This window comes from Hypomesus transpacificus, chromosome 9 (assembly GCF_021917145.1).
Source record: "Hypomesus transpacificus isolate Combined female chromosome 9, fHypTra1, whole genome shotgun sequence".
NCBI lineage: Eukaryota > Metazoa > Chordata > Actinopteri > Osmeriformes > Osmeridae > Hypomesus > Hypomesus transpacificus.
Window position 1 is genome coordinate 8,921,866 of NC_061068.1, and position 17,454 is coordinate 8,939,319.

The 17,454-nt window shown below is 41.7% G+C and overlaps 4 protein-coding genes across 4 annotated transcripts; all 4 read left to right on the forward strand.

Moving 5' to 3' along the window:
* The first annotated feature begins 190 nt into the window (after positions 1 to 190).
* Positions 191 to 4,978, forward strand: LOC124470958 (von Willebrand factor A domain-containing protein 1-like). Its single transcript, XM_047025201.1, has 5 exons — positions 191 to 748; positions 2,510 to 3,055; positions 3,359 to 3,652; positions 3,915 to 4,190; positions 4,412 to 4,978. Exons 1-5 carry the CDS (start codon positions 667 to 669, stop codon positions 4,714 to 4,716), a joined length of 1,503 nt encoding a protein of 500 aa, XP_046881157.1. The 5' UTR covers positions 191 to 666; the 3' UTR covers positions 4,717 to 4,978.
* A 1,220-nt stretch (positions 4,979 to 6,198) lies between these two features.
* LOC124471652 (cyclin-L1-like) lies at positions 6,199 to 9,445 on the forward strand. Its single transcript, XM_047026217.1, has 10 exons — positions 6,199 to 6,522; positions 6,794 to 6,868; positions 7,011 to 7,120; positions 7,317 to 7,440; positions 7,606 to 7,670; positions 7,795 to 7,894; positions 8,137 to 8,398; positions 8,559 to 8,649; positions 8,805 to 8,870; positions 9,091 to 9,445. Exons 1-10 carry the CDS (start codon positions 6,298 to 6,300, stop codon positions 9,263 to 9,265), a joined length of 1,293 nt encoding a protein of 430 aa, XP_046882173.1. The 5' UTR covers positions 6,199 to 6,297; the 3' UTR covers positions 9,266 to 9,445.
* A 94-nt stretch (positions 9,446 to 9,539) lies between these two features.
* Positions 9,540 to 12,894, forward strand: LOC124471653 (olfactory receptor class A-like protein 4). The gene is made up of 4 exons (XM_047026218.1): positions 9,540 to 10,263; positions 10,628 to 10,891; positions 11,003 to 11,257; positions 11,578 to 12,894. The coding sequence occupies exons 1-4, from the start codon at positions 9,964 to 9,966 to the stop codon at positions 11,788 to 11,790; spliced, it is 1,032 nt and encodes a 343-aa protein (XP_046882174.1). The 5' UTR covers positions 9,540 to 9,963; the 3' UTR covers positions 11,791 to 12,894.
* A 777-nt stretch (positions 12,895 to 13,671) lies between these two features.
* LOC124471250 (olfactory receptor class A-like protein 4) lies at positions 13,672 to 16,720 on the forward strand. The gene is made up of 4 exons (XM_047025671.1): positions 13,672 to 13,902; positions 15,467 to 15,730; positions 15,842 to 16,096; positions 16,508 to 16,720. Exons 1-4 carry the CDS (start codon positions 13,672 to 13,674, stop codon positions 16,718 to 16,720), a joined length of 963 nt encoding a protein of 320 aa, XP_046881627.1.
* Positions 16,721 to 17,454: the final 734 nt, after the last annotated feature.

A 17,454-nucleotide genomic window follows, 5' to 3' on the forward strand; every position in this document is an offset into this window, starting at 1 on the left:
CTAGACTGTAGACACATTCAAAACAAGTAGTTAGGTACTTTAGGTACCGGACAGTGTGCGTGTGTGTGTATGTATGTGTGTGTGTGTGTGGGGGGGGGGGGGGGGGGGGGGGGGGGGGGGGGGGGGGGTGCGTGTAATTTAAAACTAAATAAAATATTACTTCTCTTTCCAGCAAAAGCTAAAGTGACGCCGAAACTCTTGCGAGGGGAGGAGGCTGTCAAGGAATTTGGGGAAAATGAAAGGACAATAGGGTATGGACATATTTGTAGGAAAAAGTAGGCTAGGCTACTGCGAAGTTGAAAGTAAACTCCTTTGATCCGTCGCGACTGATAATCGTGTCAGTGAGAGCAGGAGGATTGGATCTCAAGTGATTGCGAAGGAGGCAGGTGCCATACAAGATCGTAGTCCACGAAATGTAGCTACAGAGTGGTATAGTTCACGTAGACTTTCTGATAGTGGGTTAAATATATGTATCTGTGCTGAGAGTTTGGTCAGTAGACAATTAAATATATTGGCTGTATCTGAACCGCTGGGACTGTTTTCGGGACGTAAAATATCACGGAAGAATGCAATGGACTTAAGTGCCACGGACGCTGGAATATCTCAATTATTGCTACTGATGAGGATGAGCAATATATACACTTTTGTGTCCATTTACTTTTTGTAATGGAGTGGATCCGATTTGCCTACCTGTTCCTTGGTGTTTTGATGCGACCAAGCAACGCACACGTTTCTGGACCTGAGACAGGTGAGTCTTCAAAGACCTAGTTACAATAATTCGCCTTTAGGTTACAAATACCCTAAATCTAAGGAGATGTGAAAATACAACTGGGAAATATCTAAATTACGCAACTGACATTTATGAAAACGTTTAAGACAGTCCGACTAATTGGCCTATAACCAACCCATATTAATTTACTTAGGGGCCTATGTCTAGACTAGTCTTCAACAACACTTATTGGAGTTATATCCTCCAATTTAAGTTGTAATATCTACTGTTAAATTCGTTGACGTCAAAGCGTTTTGCACAGAACATATCAGGCAAATGTATTTGATGGTTGCCTTACTTAATATAATTTAGTATGTACACATTATCACATTGTGTTGCCGTTATTCTTGTGCTGGCAGGAGCAAGGAATACTTTGAAAACCAAACTATATCTGGCTGTAATAATAGGCTAGTAACTTTCTCAAACTTAACTTAGTGATATTCAGCCAACTAATTAACATTCACCGTTTGGATTCATGCATAAAAAAGTGGTAGGCCTACTGTCCAAAAGGGATTTCTCTCTCTCTCGCACACACACACGCACGCACACTATCCCATTCTCACTCATCCACCTTTCCTGCTTTGGAATGCAGAAAGAGAACCGAGGAACATTCCATCTACATCGCCCCTTCTTTTCTCTTAAACAACTTCAGAAAGGTTAACTTTGTTAAGGCTGTTTCTTTCTCCTTACCTACATTTTGCTTTATCAGTCTGTGTTAGTCATTAACATCAGCCTTTCAGCTGTTTGCCTCTTCTCTTGATTGCCATTTTCCCTCTTTAACTTTCTCTTGGTCCCTATGTTTCCACTCCTTTCTAGCGGTTTATGAAATGTTATTGTTTGGGACCATGGTTACTTTTTACCCCTCCAGCCTTTGGAAGTATATCTGAGAGTGCATTGGTGAGGAAAATGAGAGGAAGAAGGGCTAGAAAGTGAGAATATACAGGTCATGGTTTCTGCATATTGTGAACTGAAATGAGAAGTAGAGTTAGCATGAGGAGTTATTGCATTTTTTTCTGTACAGATTAGGATTAGTGTATTTTGGGATTGTTAGTACAGTTGAGCATGTCAGTGCATCCTGGCACGAAACATGCTAGTACAGTGAGATCATGAGACTTCCTGCAAAACACCTGCAGGCGTTATATACCTGCTATTACTGGTCATGGGAGAAGAGATAGTTGCAATGGAACACTCCAGTTTAGCTTTAAACAGGGATGCTGTTTAATGGCTGCCCATGATAAAAAAAGATTAGAGTAGAACAAATATGTAATAAACACATACACAATGTCCCTTGTTCCCTTTCTCTTGGACCCTGTTTTTCTATCCTTTCGAACGGTTTATAAAACACGGTTAAATCCTGGGGTAGTGCACGTGTATGTACAAAACAATTTACCGCAGGTGACACACAGGATTAATACACATATGCTTAAAACAATTTACAGAACAATTTAACACACACAGGGAGGCACATAGGTGACACAAGTAGCTAATAATCTTAACAGTGAATAGCATTTTAAAAGCATGAACCACTGAATAACATGAACCAGTGAATAGCATGCACCAGCCATAGACAGAAGTGTGATTGCAGATGAGAAACTTTATAGAATGACACTCCCCTCTCTGTCTTTTTCTTTCTCTCTTTCTCTCTCCTTCTCTCTCTCTCTATCTCTCTCTCTCTCTCTCTCTCTCTCTCTCTCTCTCTCTCTCTCTCTCTCTCTCTCTCTCTCTCTCTCTCTCTCTCAGTCTTGAACTGCTGTGAAGGGGACATCCTGCTCTTGTTGGACTCGTCAGGAAGTGTGTCATCCTATGAATTCTTGCGCCTGCTTCACTTCCTGTCTGAGCTTCTCCAGCCCTTTTCTCTGGGGTATGGCCACGTAAGGGTGGGGCTTCTGCAGGTGGGCACAGAGCCACACCTTGAGTTTGGCCTGGATGCCTACAATTCCCAGACTGACCTACAGGGGGCCCTACTGAGGACAAGGCAGCTGCAGGGAGACACCAACACAGAGGCTGCCCTACGACAGGTCCAGGGAGTACTCACCAAGGCTGGGGGAGAAACAAAGCTTTCTAAGGTGCTGTTGTGGTTAACGGATGGAGTCCAGCCTGGAAATGTAAACAAACTAATGGCAGAGTTAAGGAGAGAAGGTGTGGTCGTGCTGGCTATCTCTACAGGACGCGGGAACTACCAGGTGCTCCGGAACTCTGTGACCCCGCCAATTGAGTCTCACCTCCACTTTGTAGACATTGATGACATCAGCATCATTACTGACGACCTGAGGGAGGCCATAATTGGTGTGTGTGTGTTCAGAATCTGTATTTGTATTCACAAGGATTAAAAAAATTCTAGTTAAAAAAACAAACATTGGTTGGCTGGAAATAAATCTGTAGAAAAATTGATCATTTGTATCAGTAGCATTGGGGTGAGACATCAGCTAGTATAGCTACTGAGAGAGCTGTCAGACTAAACTATTTTTAGACAGATGTGTGATTTTCAGAAGGCCTGTGGAATAAGTGTGATTCTCACCCACCACTGAGTAGTACATCTCCTTGCACCCCTTTTCTGTCTTTTACCCTTTGTCTATTTTTCTGTCTCAGAGCTTATTCGTGCTGAGCGACTTCTAGTCACCCAGTTAACCTCCAGTAGTGCTGTGCTGCAGTGGCGCCCTGTCCTGGGCACCAGTACAGGCTACTACCATCTCCGGTACACTGTAGGGAAGGCAGAGAGTGGAGACCCCCAGGACGGTGCCAGCAGTCAGTACCTCCCAGGGGACAGCAGCTGGGTGGAGCTGACCAACTTGCATCCAGAAACCACCTACACAGCCTTTCTGACCCCTGAATATAACCAAGAGTACCTCAACACACTCACCGTCAGCTTCACCACCCTGCCAGGTGATAGAGAAAATAATGGGGGTAGGGAGGGAGCTGTAGAAATGTAGCATTGAAGGGGTTGGATAAAGGTTTGTTGAAAATACGTTTTAAATGAAAGAGTATAAAGACTTCAGCATAATAGAATGAGTTTCGTCCAGCTGAAGCTGGAAAATTCGAAGGAAAACCTAATCTCAATCTCAGGCAAAGACACATCAAACAAAGTAATTATTATTTGATCAATTCTGTTATCTTCCTGTTCTTCCCTCCTCTCTTACTCCTCCAGACGTGTTGAGCCCAGCAGTGGTCTTGGTGTCAGAGTCTGGTCTTGACCGCGTGCGTGTGAGCTGGGGTCCCCTGCAGCCTAGCAGAATCCAGAGGTACAGGGTGGAGTATGGAGCCATTCCCAGCGGACAGGTGCAGATAGTGAGCCTACGTGGAGATATGAACTCCACCCTGCTCACAGGCCTGCAGCCTGGCACTCAGTACTTGGTCACAGTCAGTGCCCTGTACTCTACCGGCACGGAGAAGGCTATGTCTGCCAGGATCTGCACGCAGGAAAGTACGATTCTGTCTGTGGGTTTGGGGTTCAGGGGGCATCTTGTTGGTTTAAATGTTTTGTAAAATAATTGTGTTCATAGTTTGTGAACCCATATTTGGAGTTTTTCAGGTTCCTATTGCTAGTCATTTTGCAGTATTCCCTTTCCTGTTTATTTAGCTTTTCTTTAAAGGGTCACGATTTTATTTCCCATTGTGATTTTTTACCTGTCCTGCCTGTCTTAGTGCGTCCTGCCTTGAATGACCTACAGCTGATCCCAGTGGGCCGTGACAAGGTGCAAGTCCAATGGCATTGCCGGGAGGAAGGGCTTAGGGGCTACTGGCTGAGCTGGCAGAAGAGTGATACTCAGAGCTCCTCCCCTCTAGCATCCTCCACCCTTTACCTGCCCCCTGGCTCCTTCTCTGCAAGCCTCACATACCTGGCCCCCAGCACTAGAGTGTGTGTTTCCCCTGTTTACAACTCAGGCCGAGGGGATGGGTTGTGCTGTACAATACATACACACACAGGTTGTTCTACCAATAATAACTGATTGAATATAGTGTGTGTTTTACTAAAACTGCTATAAGCCATTCATTTGACATTAATTTCAAATTAAAGAGACTGCAAGTCATGTCATTCTATTCTGTCATCCAGAACTGCTGGGACAGATATGTTGCTCATGTAAAATACAAAGACAATGTTAATATTCAAAGTCTTATGGTGCTATCTATATATTATAATACTGTACATCCTTCTCTTTCTTTCTCTTTGACAGCTTAGAGGGGCAATCAATAAAATTCTATAGCAATTAAGGAATGGAGTGAATGGGATAAATCTGCCTTTTTTCTACATTTTAAGTGCTTTAATACCAACAGAGTACTATCATGGAGTTTTTAACTAACCACATCAAACCACTCTGACTCACAACAACATGTAAAGTGGATCATATCAAAGCACAAAAAATGGAGGTCCACTTGATCAAGATGAGCTCACACTAAGCTGTGGTTTCTGCAACAAGATTTTACGGTGGAGATCTGAGCATAGTGGATGGATCATGCATTGACTCCATTTGTCTAACACAAAAGGAAGATGAGGATTGAAGGATGTCTTGCTTTGCTTTGTCAATCAAGCATGATCCACGGTCCAAGCATGACATTGTTTGCAATGGGTAAAGAGAAAAAAAGACATATTGAAGCAACATATAAAAACATGCATAGTATCAAACATGCTAAATAAAACTCAAAGTACTAGGCAAGGTCATAGATTGATGTACAAGTCAACTGTTCGCCAACTTGGCTTGCTTGGTCATAGTGTCATCTAGTGGAAAATGTATTTATTGCAGGCTGTTTTTAGGCCATTGAGGTAGGGTATGTTATCTTTTTAAGATCATGACCATTGTTCAAGTTAACAGTATTGTAAACTTTAACATTTTGTTGTAATACCAGAAGTTAGACTGATTAACATCAGAACTAATTGAGTTTGCTTCATTAATAGGAAAGCACTATAGTTGTTTGTTGTAATGTAAGTAGAGTGATTGTCGTTTTTAAGGAATTGACTACTAAGCATTAACATCATAATTTACTGAATATACATGATTGTGTTTAAACAAAGTGTTAACTAAGAAGGTAGTCTAGAAGGTAGTCTCAATGTCTAGCCTAGTTTTCAAGTTTCAAGGTTTTCAATTATATCATATCATTTTGATTTGGTTACTATATTAATCTATCAATGAGTGACAGAAATATTACTGCACTGTGTGTACGTGAAAAACAAATAGACCTGTAAAAGCTATTATTTTTGCCAACCCATACTGAATATTAGAATAAAGTGCATTACAATAAGTACACAACATATATAAAAATACATTAAATGTAGTCATTATACATATGATGAAACGGTCATCTGAAAAAGATCCATAATAGAATTACAACTAATGTAGAAAAAAACAATAATTTATTTAACACAACACTAGTGCGCCTTAAATCTTAAAAATTTAAAGTCCAAAGCACCCAATCACAGGCGTCGTGAACAATAAGGTGACGCGTATATACACGTGTCAACCAATTGGAGAAGGGGTTGTTGCAGGCAGCACTGCCTAGGCCGCGGCCATAGACAGCCTCGGTCTTGCGTGGAAATGCAACCGACAATTGATATGAGAATTCCCGGGGAGGGAATCCTTGTAGGAGATAAAGTATACTCGGGAGTAACGCTGACTTTAGACAACTGTCTTTTGCCACCGGAACGACTACTTAAAAGTCCGTCTGCTGAACATGGCCTCTCCCCGGACACAGAAGAGCAGCTTCGAATACGGGGATGCGAGATGATCCAGGCCGCAGGGATACTGCTAAGACTCCCGCAGGTTGGTGGCTAACTATGTCGTGAATTAGGCCCTTCATCACCTAGAAATAACTTGTAACAAGATGGATGTCTAACAGAAACGTCATAGTAGCCAACTCACTCCTTAAAAAGTATTTTAAACATTTCCGTTTGAGAAACATGGCCTGAAACATTAGCTTGCTTGCTAGCTTAGCTAGTAGTTAGCCAACATTGTACCTAGCTAACAAGATAAAGTTCATGATGTGCTGCCAGAGCGGGTTTAATTGTGGTTGGATGAACGCTATGCCCCACAGGTAGCCATGGCCACGGGTCAAATCCTCTTTCAGAGATTCTACTATTGCAAGTCATTTGTCCGTCACTGTGCAGAGGTATAATACACCCCGGAGTTCTCCAGTCGTCACAATGTGCAAACACTTCAGTTTCTCTGTTTTGTGGTGACTTTTTGTCAGACCTCTTAATCTCCCTATGCATTACATTTTACCTGTCGTCTTCTTTCTAATCCCTATTTAGATGGTTGCTATGGCGTGTGTCCACTTGGCTTCAAAGATTGAAGAGGAACCACGAAGGGTTCGAGATGTACTCAATGTGTTTCACCATTTAAAACACAGAAAAAGTGGAAAGTAAGACTCAATGTAGACTTCTGTCGTCTCTTCCCCTCCACCCAAGTCTGTTGAGTTGTTTCAAAACACATTGGATGATAATTTCCATATAGGGCATAACAAGGGATTGCGGACACATTTGAAATTTTGATTCCGTTTTAGATACTAAATGTTCCGGTAACGTGTAACTATGTGTGTCTGTTGTTCCTTGCTTCAGGAGGACTCAGGTACCCATGCCTTTGGATGCTGGCTACATCAGTATGAAGGCCCAGGTGATCAAAGCAGAGAGACGAGTGCTGAAGGAGCTGGGCTTCTGTGTACATGTTAAACACCCTCACAAGGCAAGCTCCACCAAACTCCTTCATTTTCTCAAAAATGTAAATTAAAGAATAGGTATTTCCTTTGCTTCATGTTAATGTTTGATTGTGTAAAAAAGAAAAAATCAGCTACTGCTTTTCAGGTCACATGCACTGATATCTCCAATATTTGATGTGCTCTTGTTACAGATTATTGTCATGTACCTCCAGGTCCTGGAGTGTGAGAAGGATACCAAGCTCGTTCAGACTGCCTGGTTTGTGTTTTAATTTGGGATTTGATTTGTGTTTCAATTTTGTTTTCCATATTGAAAGATTTACTGAATATGTTGTATATCATATTGGAAATAAAATATTTTTACATTTCTTTGTTCTCCCCAGGAACTACATGAATGACAGTTTGAGGACAGATGTGTTTCTAAGGTTCAGTGCTGAGACTGTAGCCTGTGCTTGTATCTACCTGTCGGCTAGATCCCTACAGGTAAGCATAACTTGTACAACTGAATCACATGGTAGTCTTGAACATACTTTACTTAGAATTCAATTGACTGTCACTTACTCGTGCACACACCACGCTCACCAATACAGTCATATAAGATCTCATCAGATCCAAGATCTGCAATGGTAAACAGAAGTGATGGTTTTCACTAACATCTACACATTTGTATTCTACAAACGGATAGATCTGTGAATTATGCTCCTTTCTTAAAATCACACCTGCAGATTCCAATGCCGGACCAGCCCCCGTGGTTCTTGTTGTTTGGGGCATCAGAGGGGGACCTCAGGGAGATCTGCGGGCGGATTATGAGGCTCTATTCCCTGCCACCTGTCTCCTTCCCCAGCCTCCTCCAGAAGGTGGATGAGTGTCGACAGGCCCTAGATGCCCTAGCTGCCAAGGCCAAATTGTGTGAGGGGGTGTCACTGTTGGCTGTGGGCACACCGACCCTTGACATCCCCTCAAGCTTCTCTCCTTCCTCCAAAGCAGGTAAAACGCAAAGCTTCTTTGGTGTCTTTTCCTAAGGATTCTTACATCTTGTCCAATCATTTTTGGTATAGAATAACGTTGATGTTTGATCCTAACTTGTTGACTGATGGTTACCTCTCATCCTTTTTCTTGACTCTCTCTCTCTTGCCTTCTCCTTAAGTGTCCCCTGTTGTAGCACAGCCGAATAAAGAGTCTTCGCTGTCTCAGCTTGCCCTAAAAAATGTATGCCGAAAACTCACAAATGGAGATGGGTATGTCCTGTAGACTTTATTTGGAAAACCCTGTTTAAAATAGATGACTGAAGACATTTTGTATTTGTCATGCCTTTCTTTTATTAAATGTGAATGTTACTTAAAATGTTGATAAAATATTTTTACTGTTTTCTGTCTTTTCTCCACTCTTACAGGAAGACAAAATTGAGTCGAAGTGATGAAAGAAGAGAGACTCATTCCATCACCCCTCCGAGACGCAGGTAAGGCGGAACTACTTGGAACTCGATAGTTTATAGCTGCTTGTAACTCCCACAAACAGACAGGTATCTATGACAAATCTCTGGTATGTCTTGGTACTTCTGGGAGTCCCATCTCATCGTTGTTAAAATGAACCAGTAAATACCAGCAGATACTGGATTGTAGACAAGTTGCTAGGCAACAAACCCATGTTAATGTTTTTGTGTCTTCTGTCCTTTTCAGACGCAGTCGTAGCGTGTCGTCTACCTCACGCTCCATCTCTCCCATTCAACGGAAAAAACAGCTAACTCAAGGGAGGGATCGAGACAGAGATCGGAAACGAGAAAGAGAGCGAGAAAGGGAGCGAAGGAGAGAGCGCGGACGAGGAAGGAGGGATGAATTCTCACACAGAAGATGACCTACACATGGTGACATGGAATAACAAATCATGGACCAAATACAAAGCCTTATTTCTTAGTTTTATCAAATACTTCACTTTTGTACATTGTCTTCATTTCATGGTGATTTGGGAAACTATGCTCTGCGATCATAGGCCAAAGCTGAACAATATTTTGGAATAAAAGTGTTTCTTAGACAATGTCTTGTTTGGTGAATTTTGAAACACTTTCAGAAACCTGTAGAAGAGTAAAGTATTAGCAAACAGCAAAAGTTTATATATTTACCATTACCTTCAAAAACAGTTCTACCCCCTAAGGTGTTAATAGCTGTAGAGGAAGCATGTTTCAATTAGTCTTGGTAGGGCTCTTGTGGTTTATCAATGTGCGTACTCAACTATTCAACCCTCTATTTCCCCAGTCCCCTCGGTGTACAGTAGCTCTGACCTAGCAGAGCTAAGACCACCAGGGATACACCCTACTGTCACTCAAGGTAGATGTTATGATCTCACAGTGTCCATGGTGATTTTATTTCTGGAGGTTGCTGTCATGTTAACGTCAGACTAAAGGGGGAAGGTCCTATTTGTATGGCAGGAATTGTTGAAAAATCCTTTTCAGAGTTGTCTTTGATGAGAATGCATATATACTGACTATGCTGAGCTGTATGTGCAGGGTTTCTTATTTGGACTAAAAACGACAAGTTATTCTAGAGGATGTGTATATGGACACTGAAATGTTATGTCAGAATTGTATTCAAACTAACAGGATGTCTGAGTTGGAGCCAGTGGGAATGGGGCTCCGTGTTACAGTGTCCCCCATTCAAACAGCCTTCTACATCCTCCTGGTGACGTTGGGCATTATGGGAAACACCTTTGTGATTGCTGTGATTGGCAGGAGTCTTTTCACAGACCCTGGCGGAGGTCGTAACTCAGACATCATCTTGATAAACATGGCTCTGTCCAACCTGCTGGTGTCAATATTAAGGAACTCTCTGCTGGTCATCTCAGACCTGGGACTGGAGGTAGGATGGTTGGGACTGTGAATGAAAGTTGTGGAAAAGTTTGGGGTTTGAAGGGATTTGGGTCCTGGACCAAAGGTAGACTGGAAGAAAGTAAAAGACTGTTAGACCTGGAGACCTTGGATTTGGGAGATTGGGGATCTGAGATTTAGGAATTGAGAAATGAATGATGTGTAAGAAACCTTAAGAACTATATCTGGCAATTTGGTAAAGCATCATTCTTAACTATTATTAGTGTTAAATTGCTATTTGTAGAAATCCTGATAATTACTTCTACAATGGCACATTCACCTACAACAAATCTATCAGAATTTTGGACAAACACACTCATGAAGACTCACTTTAAACCACCTCTCATCCCTTACAGCTATACTCCTCCAAAATATTTTGTCAACTCCTCATGGGGGTGTGGGTGTGGCTTCGATCGGCCAACGTGTGGTCCACACTGTACCTCAGCGCCTTCCACTTCCAGACCCTACGTCGCCTGGCTCCTTCCGCAGGACACATCGGTCTGCAGCGCGGAGCTCCCAAATCCTTACTGCTGAGTCTGAGTCTTATCTGGTTCCTCAGCTACATCTACTCCATCCCTGCTCATGTGTTCTCCACCAGGGGAAACCAGAACAGCACAGAGGTAAGACTCATAGCGGAACAATCAGAAATCCCCATATCATTCACTTATCCTTTCTATTGCATGTAATGTTGTTTGATTGTGGTATTCTTACTTCTCTTCTTTCTCCGTCAGACACTGATGATGGTAAGCAGCACCACACGCCCTCTGCTGGGCTGTGTGTGGAACTTCCCCTCTGCTTATAGTGGGCTGGCCTATGCCACCACCTCCATGGTGATCCATGAGATTGTGCCTATCATTCTCATGGCCATCACCAACCTGGGCTCCCTCTACACGCTCTACTCCCATGTCAGGACACGCAAGTCCTCCAATCAAGCCCAGATTGCCCCCATCATCAAGAGGGTGCCGGCTGAGAAGAGAGCCGCCAAGGTAGGTGTCAAGGAGGAGAATGTGTGCACGATTAACACGTGAGCATTCAAAATGTACTGTTCTTACAACTTCTTTCTTCTCTCTAGTTTGAACAATATAAACCTCACCATGAGTAGATTAGCAATAAACCAGTTTGCAGATCTCTCATCTCCCATCTCCATCCTTTCACTTCTATTCATCCCTCTCTTCTCCTCTTTTGTATTTCATTTCATTTTTTTTTATTGTCCCTCCCTTTCTCCTTGTCTTTTCTCCTTCCATGTGCATTCCTCTCTCCCCTCTGTTTCTTTTAAAACCCTGCTCTTCCTCTCCTGTCTTTCCAGGTGATTCTAGCTTTGATCATGCTCTTCATTGTATCCTGGGGGACAAGCATCATCTCAGTCAACTACTTCAACTACAACCGTGGCTCATCCGCTGACTTCCTGTTGGTCCTAGCTCGCTTCGCTAACATCATCTTCATTGCCTTGTCACCCATGGTGTTGGCTGTAGGTCATCGGGGACTACGATCATTCATCAAGTCTGTGCTGACTCACTGACAGATCCTACACTACAGCATTCTGTCTTTCTCTATACACTGTCAGATGATAAAATTGAATTAGTTCTGAGATTTTCGCCCTCTATCAAAATGTTTTGTGTTGATTCCGGTCTCTGCAACAAAACCCATTTACTTGTGTTTTTCTGCAGCACACATTTCTGTTTTGAAGATAAGCTGACCAAGTTCGATGTTGTCAAATTATCTAACAAATAAATGTGAACTGTCTTATTACTTGTAAAGATGATTTAATTTTAACATTTCTTCAACTGAGACAATGTATGTAGCCCATATACCTTTAAAAATGTTCAATCCCAAATGTTCTTTTTGTATTTATTGTATCAATGAGGGAGTTAACATCTTGCGTAACTAGTCTAGTAGCAGGTTAAAAACGTGTTGAGGTAGAATTATCAGGGGCCCCTTTGACACTGACAACCCTGTGCACAAGACAGTTACTAATTTCTGACTCAATTCATTTCCATTCCCTTTATTTATCCAAAGGAAATGCAAGTCTTCAGGTAATACCATTTATACAATTACAGAACAAGTAAAAAGTAAAAGTACTTACTGTAAGTCGCTCTGGATAAGCGCGTCTGCTAAATGACTAAATGTAAAATACAGAGGTACCACATATAATACACACAATAGTAGCAATTGAATATCAGAATAATTGAAGCTACTCGATCCACCTCGGATTATTTAACAGAATGAATGTAGGTTACAATATCTGACACACTTTTTTGAAAATTGTAAATCTGTCCCCCCTATGTTTTACCAATGAAAATTATATTTAAAGGACGCATTTCTCAATTATTAAAAAAATACTGTCTCACCTATATCTGAAACCAAACCTATGCCTCTGATAAAGACTAAATAAATACATGTAAGATAATATTGTTTATTACTTTCTGAACTCTAGAACACAATTCCTGTATGAAATCCAAAATCTAACTTATTGCTTGACATTGCCAGTTGATAGTCATGTCTATTCATGTCATGTTCATGTCAATTGTAAATTTGAAATAGTGAAAATTACTGTTATGGTCACAGGGAATTTAATGTGTTGTAGAACATTAAGTCAGGTCAGTTTATAACCCTGTGTCATGTTTGGTGGAAATTAATAAAGGTACAAGTGCCAATTTTGTTAAAGTTTCAAGTGATTAAAGGTTTAAATACCTGGGAAGTACTTTTAAGTGACCTACTACTAGAGTTTAGTAACAAGAAATAACAGTTACAGCCCAAACCTTCAACACAAGTCACTGTCCGAGGCAGGCATTTCATCCAAACCTAACACAAGTCACTGTCGGAGGCAGGTATTTTGTTAATCAAGCTACAAACAAAGGTTTTCACAACATTTCAATTAGTCTTGGTAGTTAATCTCTTGTGTTCTATAAACATGCATACACAGCTCTCTATTCCCCCAGTGAAGAACCCCCAGTCCCCTTAGTGAACAGCAGCTCTGACGTAAGCATATGGACCAGGGACCTCTTTATTGTCACTCAAGGTAGACGTTATGATCTGGTAATGTCCATGGTGATTTTACTTTAAGAGGTAGGGCTTGCTGTCATGTAAATGCAAGACAAGTACGGGAACGTCCAACCAAACTTACTACATACAAAGTTCAGGGAGCACTCAGATCACTTTAGGGTTAGATATTATGAGAATGCTTATATTTGAGTGTATGTATGATAATATATCTGTAAAAAGATTCAAATCAGGACTAAAAGCTACTAGCTGATCTAAATATTCAGTTATTTGAAAACCCTCTCTGTTTGAATCAAAATGCAAGCATGACTAGTGGTAAGATGCTTGGACACTAAAGTGTTCTGTCTGACTTGCATTCTGGCTAAGGATGGTGGAGGAGCATCAATTGGAAGCTGCGGGGATGGGGCTGCGTGCCAATGTGTCCACCTTCCAGACCACACTGTACATCATCCTTGTACTGCTGGGCATCATGGGAAATACCACAGTGATTTCTGTGATTGGCAAGAGTGTGTTCAAAAGCAACGGTGGAGGTCATAACTCGGACATCATTCTGATAAACATGGCTCTGTCCAACCTGATGGTGTCCCTGGTGAGGAACGTGCTGCTCGTCATCTCAGACCTGGGACTAGAGGTAGGGGGGCTGGGACTGGGAAAGAAAGCTGTGGCGAGGATGATGTTAATCTGGGTCGGCAAGAGATATAAAGGGTGTTGAGATGTGGGGTTGGTGGACTGGAATTGTGTTAGTCTTGGAACTAGTGGAACAAACTATTGGTAAATAATTTGAAATGTGGGCAGAACAGATATAAGTCTTGAATATCGCTATGGTCAACATTATCAACTAGAGACAGCGACTGTTTGCAAAGAGAATGAGATGTTCAAGAAAGGTCACAATCTTTATTTTATGCAAATTATGCACACAAACAGGGTTTGACATAAAGGCTTGTCCAAGTGGAAAGCTGAACTAAGTTCAACAAGTAAAAAACGTAAAATGTTGATAGGTTTACATTTCAGGAAAATGTGCAGCTTTATTTTATGTTGGCTAGTCAGTTATTTCTGCTGGAAGCAAACTAATGTCTTCACACGTACAGTACATAGATTGACATTTCGCAGCTGCAAAAACTTAAAATAATCCCTCCAAAGTCTTTGAATATGTAAAATTGCAAAAAAGGTTTACATTCCCGTCTTTTTTTCTGGGAATGGACCCCCATAACCCCCCTTTTAATTATCCCCCACCACCATCATCATTTTTTACACGACACCCATGGTTGAAGTTACGCAGTGATTGTTAATTTCAAGACCTGATTCAGACATTTCGGTAAGTAATATATTTACCAACTGACGACGTTGTAATTGGATCATTCATTAACTCAATTCAGTTTTGGTAGCGCGCAACCTCCCTCGGGACTTGTAGTGCTTACCGTACAGTCCCATCCTTCATGGGAAACGTGATGTGTAGCCGTACGTACATCCTTTTTCGTTTCGTTATTACCTGCATGCATTTCCATTCACCTACAACCCGGTAACATTTATTAAAATATTAAATCAATAACTTGGTCTACTCTTCAATGTACTCCCGGCAGGGGAGATTCTAGGATCAGCCCCCAATGAGAATGAGACGTGGATAAAGTGCCTTGCAAAAGTTTTAAACCCCCTTAAAATAAGTCCCAATCTTCATGACATCAGCATCAAATAAAACGATAATGATGTGTCAACAATAAATAAACCTTGTTTTAACACGTTAGAGCACAAAAGCTTATTTAAGATAATAATAATAATTCAATTTTTTAAAATTTTGATTAATTTTATTTTTAGGGGTGCTGAGATGAAATTTAGGTGCACTTGAGTACCCATAAAAAGAGTCCAAAATCTCCACTGACTCCCGGTATGTTCACTGCATCATTGAATGTGTTGGTTTATGCTTTAGTGATTTCAGTCATAACAAGTGATGTGTCTTTAAAACCGGCAAAGGGCCACATTAGAATTAGGTGATTATTTAAGCCTAACCCGAAATACAACGAACTAAGCTATTTTCTATTTGAGTGGATCAAACAGCTTTAATATCGGCATTTGAAATTGTAGCCTATGATTAAACCAATTACGCAATAGAAAATGTATGATGGACCTGTTCTTAACATTCCAGGCTAGATAATCCGACATCCAAACACATGAACAGATCACATTTTCATCTTCTCCAGCTATACTCTTCCAAGGTGTCTTGTCAATTCCTCATGGGGGTGTGGGTGTGGCTTCGAACTGCCAACGTGTGGTCCACACTGTACCTCAGCGCCTTCCACTTCCAGACCCTACGTCGCCTGGCTCCTTCCGCAGGACACATCGGTCTGCAGCGCGGAGCTCCCAAATCCCTACTGCTGAGTCTGAGTCTTATCTGGTTCCTCAGCTACATCTACTCCATCCCTGCTCATGTGTTCTCCACCAGGGGAGACCAGAACAGCACAGAGGTAAGACTCATAGCGGAACATTCAGAAATCCCCATATCATTCACTTATTCTTTCAATTGCATGTAATGTTGTTTGATTGTGGTATTCTTACTTCTCTTCTTTCTCCATCAGACACTGATGCTGGTAAGCAGCACCACACGCCCTCTGCTGGGCTGTGTGTGGAACTTCCCCTCTGCTTATAGTGGGCTGGCCTATGCCACCACCTCCATGGTGATCCATGAGATTGTGCCTATCATTCTCATGGCCATCACCAACCTGGGCTCCCTCTACACACTCTACTCCCGTGGCAGGATACACAAATGCTCCAATCAAACCCAGATTGCCCCCACCATCAACAGGGTGCCAGCTAAGAAAAGAGCTGCCAAGGTAGATGGCAGGGAGTCAAATGTATGCACTTTTAACAATGAGCAGTAATTCATAGTTCTGACAATTTATCTCTCTAGTTTGAATATATATGATGCAAACCACAAGTGAATTAGCAATACTGTATATGAACACTATATCAGCAATATTTAGCAAGATATCAGAAGGCAGATATTTCATCTCTCTTCAGACGTCTTTTACCTCCTTTATCTTTCCTCTTCTTCTTTCACTTACTTGAATTTTTTACCGCTTTAAATTCCTTTCTTTTCTTTCGGACTTCTCTACACCCTTCTTTCTCCTCTCTCCTCTTCTTGACTCAATTTCCCTTTGTTCCTTTTCTCCTTGTTTCTCCTTGCACTTTCCTCTCCCCTCTGTTTCTTCTGAACCCCTGCTCTTCCTCTCCTGTCTATCCAGGTGATTCTAGCTTTGATCATGCTCTTCATTGTATCCTGGGGGACAAGCATCATCTCAGTCAACTACTTCAACTACAACCGTGGCTCATCCGCTGACTTCCTGTTGGTCCTAGCTCGCTTCGCTAACATCATCTTCATTGCCTTGTCACCCATGGTGTTGGTTGTAGGTCATCGGGGACTACGATCATTCATCAAGTCTGTGCTGACTCACTGACAGATCCTACACTACAGCTTGCATTCATGAAGCCCATAAAGAAGATTGTCACATGTACTTTCTCCCTATATATTTTTTTGTGTTAGTTCCGGTCTTAGCTAACAAGTCTAATAACCCTGATGTCTCAAATCTGATCCCTGAGAAACAAAACGGAAACCTTTTGTGGAAAAAACCGAGGCTACATTATAGGATTGTTGAATTACTGTAAATTAAAAAGTGATCTTTCATGTGAAAGAAATTATTCATTTTGAATACATGAAGTATGTAAATTAACTTTTCAAATGTATCAAGTCAATGCATTATGATTGCAATGCTACTTAAAACCATATAATTATACATTTGGATTTCAAATGAAAGGTCAGGATCCATTGATGGCCTGGTAGCCGGGGTGAAATCGGAAAGCTCCCTCTATGAGCGTGACATACCCACCACCACACCACAGAGAGAGGGGCAGCCAAGCATGACATACCCACCACCACACCACAGAGAGAGGGGCAGCCAAGCATGACATACCCACCACCACACCACAGAGAGAGGGGCAGCCAAGCATGACATACCCACCACCACACCACAGAGAGAGGGGCAGCCAAGTACCACACAGTACCTGCTTTTCTTCTTTTAAAGAGTTGTTTATAGCACTTTCACTGAAAAGGTTATAGCACCACCGGTACTGAGTGTAATAATGTTCATTATCAACATTGACAACATTATTGTCCATATTATGGCTGTGGAAT

What these genes read in the sequence shown, in the direction of transcription:
- LOC124470958 (XM_047025201.1), top strand. Translation starts at nt 667, where the DNA reads ATGGAGTGGATCCGATTTGCCTACCTGTTCCTTGGTGTTTTGATGCGA. An exon ending in CGTTTCTGGACCTGAGACAG is followed by an intron (nt 749 to 2,509) that starts GTGAGTCTTCAA and finishes TCTCTCTCTCAG; the next exon opens with TCTTGAACTGCTGTGAAGGG. An exon ending in CAGGATCTGCACGCAGGAAA is followed by an intron (nt 4,191 to 4,411) that starts GTACGATTCTGT and finishes TGCCTGTCTTAG; the next exon opens with TGCGTCCTGCCTTGAATGAC.
- LOC124471652 (XM_047026217.1), top strand. Translation starts at nt 6,298, where the DNA reads ATGCAACCGACAATTGATATGAGAATTCCCGGGGAGGGAATCCTTGTA. An exon ending in AAACTCACAAATGGAGATGG is followed by an intron (nt 8,650 to 8,804) that starts GTATGTCCTGTA and finishes CCACTCTTACAG; the next exon opens with GAAGACAAAATTGAGTCGAA. An exon ending in ATCACCCCTCCGAGACGCAG is followed by an intron (nt 8,871 to 9,090) that starts GTAAGGCGGAAC and finishes TGTCCTTTTCAG; the next exon opens with ACGCAGTCGTAGCGTGTCGT.
- LOC124471250 (XM_047025671.1), top strand. Translation starts at nt 13,672, where the DNA reads ATGGGGCTGCGTGCCAATGTGTCCACCTTCCAGACCACACTGTACATC. An exon ending in TCTCAGACCTGGGACTAGAG is followed by an intron (nt 13,903 to 15,466) that starts GTAGGGGGGCTG and finishes CATCTTCTCCAG; the next exon opens with CTATACTCTTCCAAGGTGTC. An exon ending in CTAAGAAAAGAGCTGCCAAG is followed by an intron (nt 16,097 to 16,507) that starts GTAGATGGCAGG and finishes CTGTCTATCCAG; the next exon opens with GTGATTCTAGCTTTGATCAT.
- LOC124471653 (XM_047026218.1), top strand. Translation starts at nt 9,964, where the DNA reads ATGGACACTGAAATGTTATGTCAGAATTGTATTCAAACTAACAGGATG. An exon ending in GAAACCAGAACAGCACAGAG is followed by an intron (nt 10,892 to 11,002) that starts GTAAGACTCATA and finishes TTTCTCCGTCAG; the next exon opens with ACACTGATGATGGTAAGCAG. An exon ending in CTGAGAAGAGAGCCGCCAAG is followed by an intron (nt 11,258 to 11,577) that starts GTAGGTGTCAAG and finishes CTGTCTTTCCAG; the next exon opens with GTGATTCTAGCTTTGATCAT.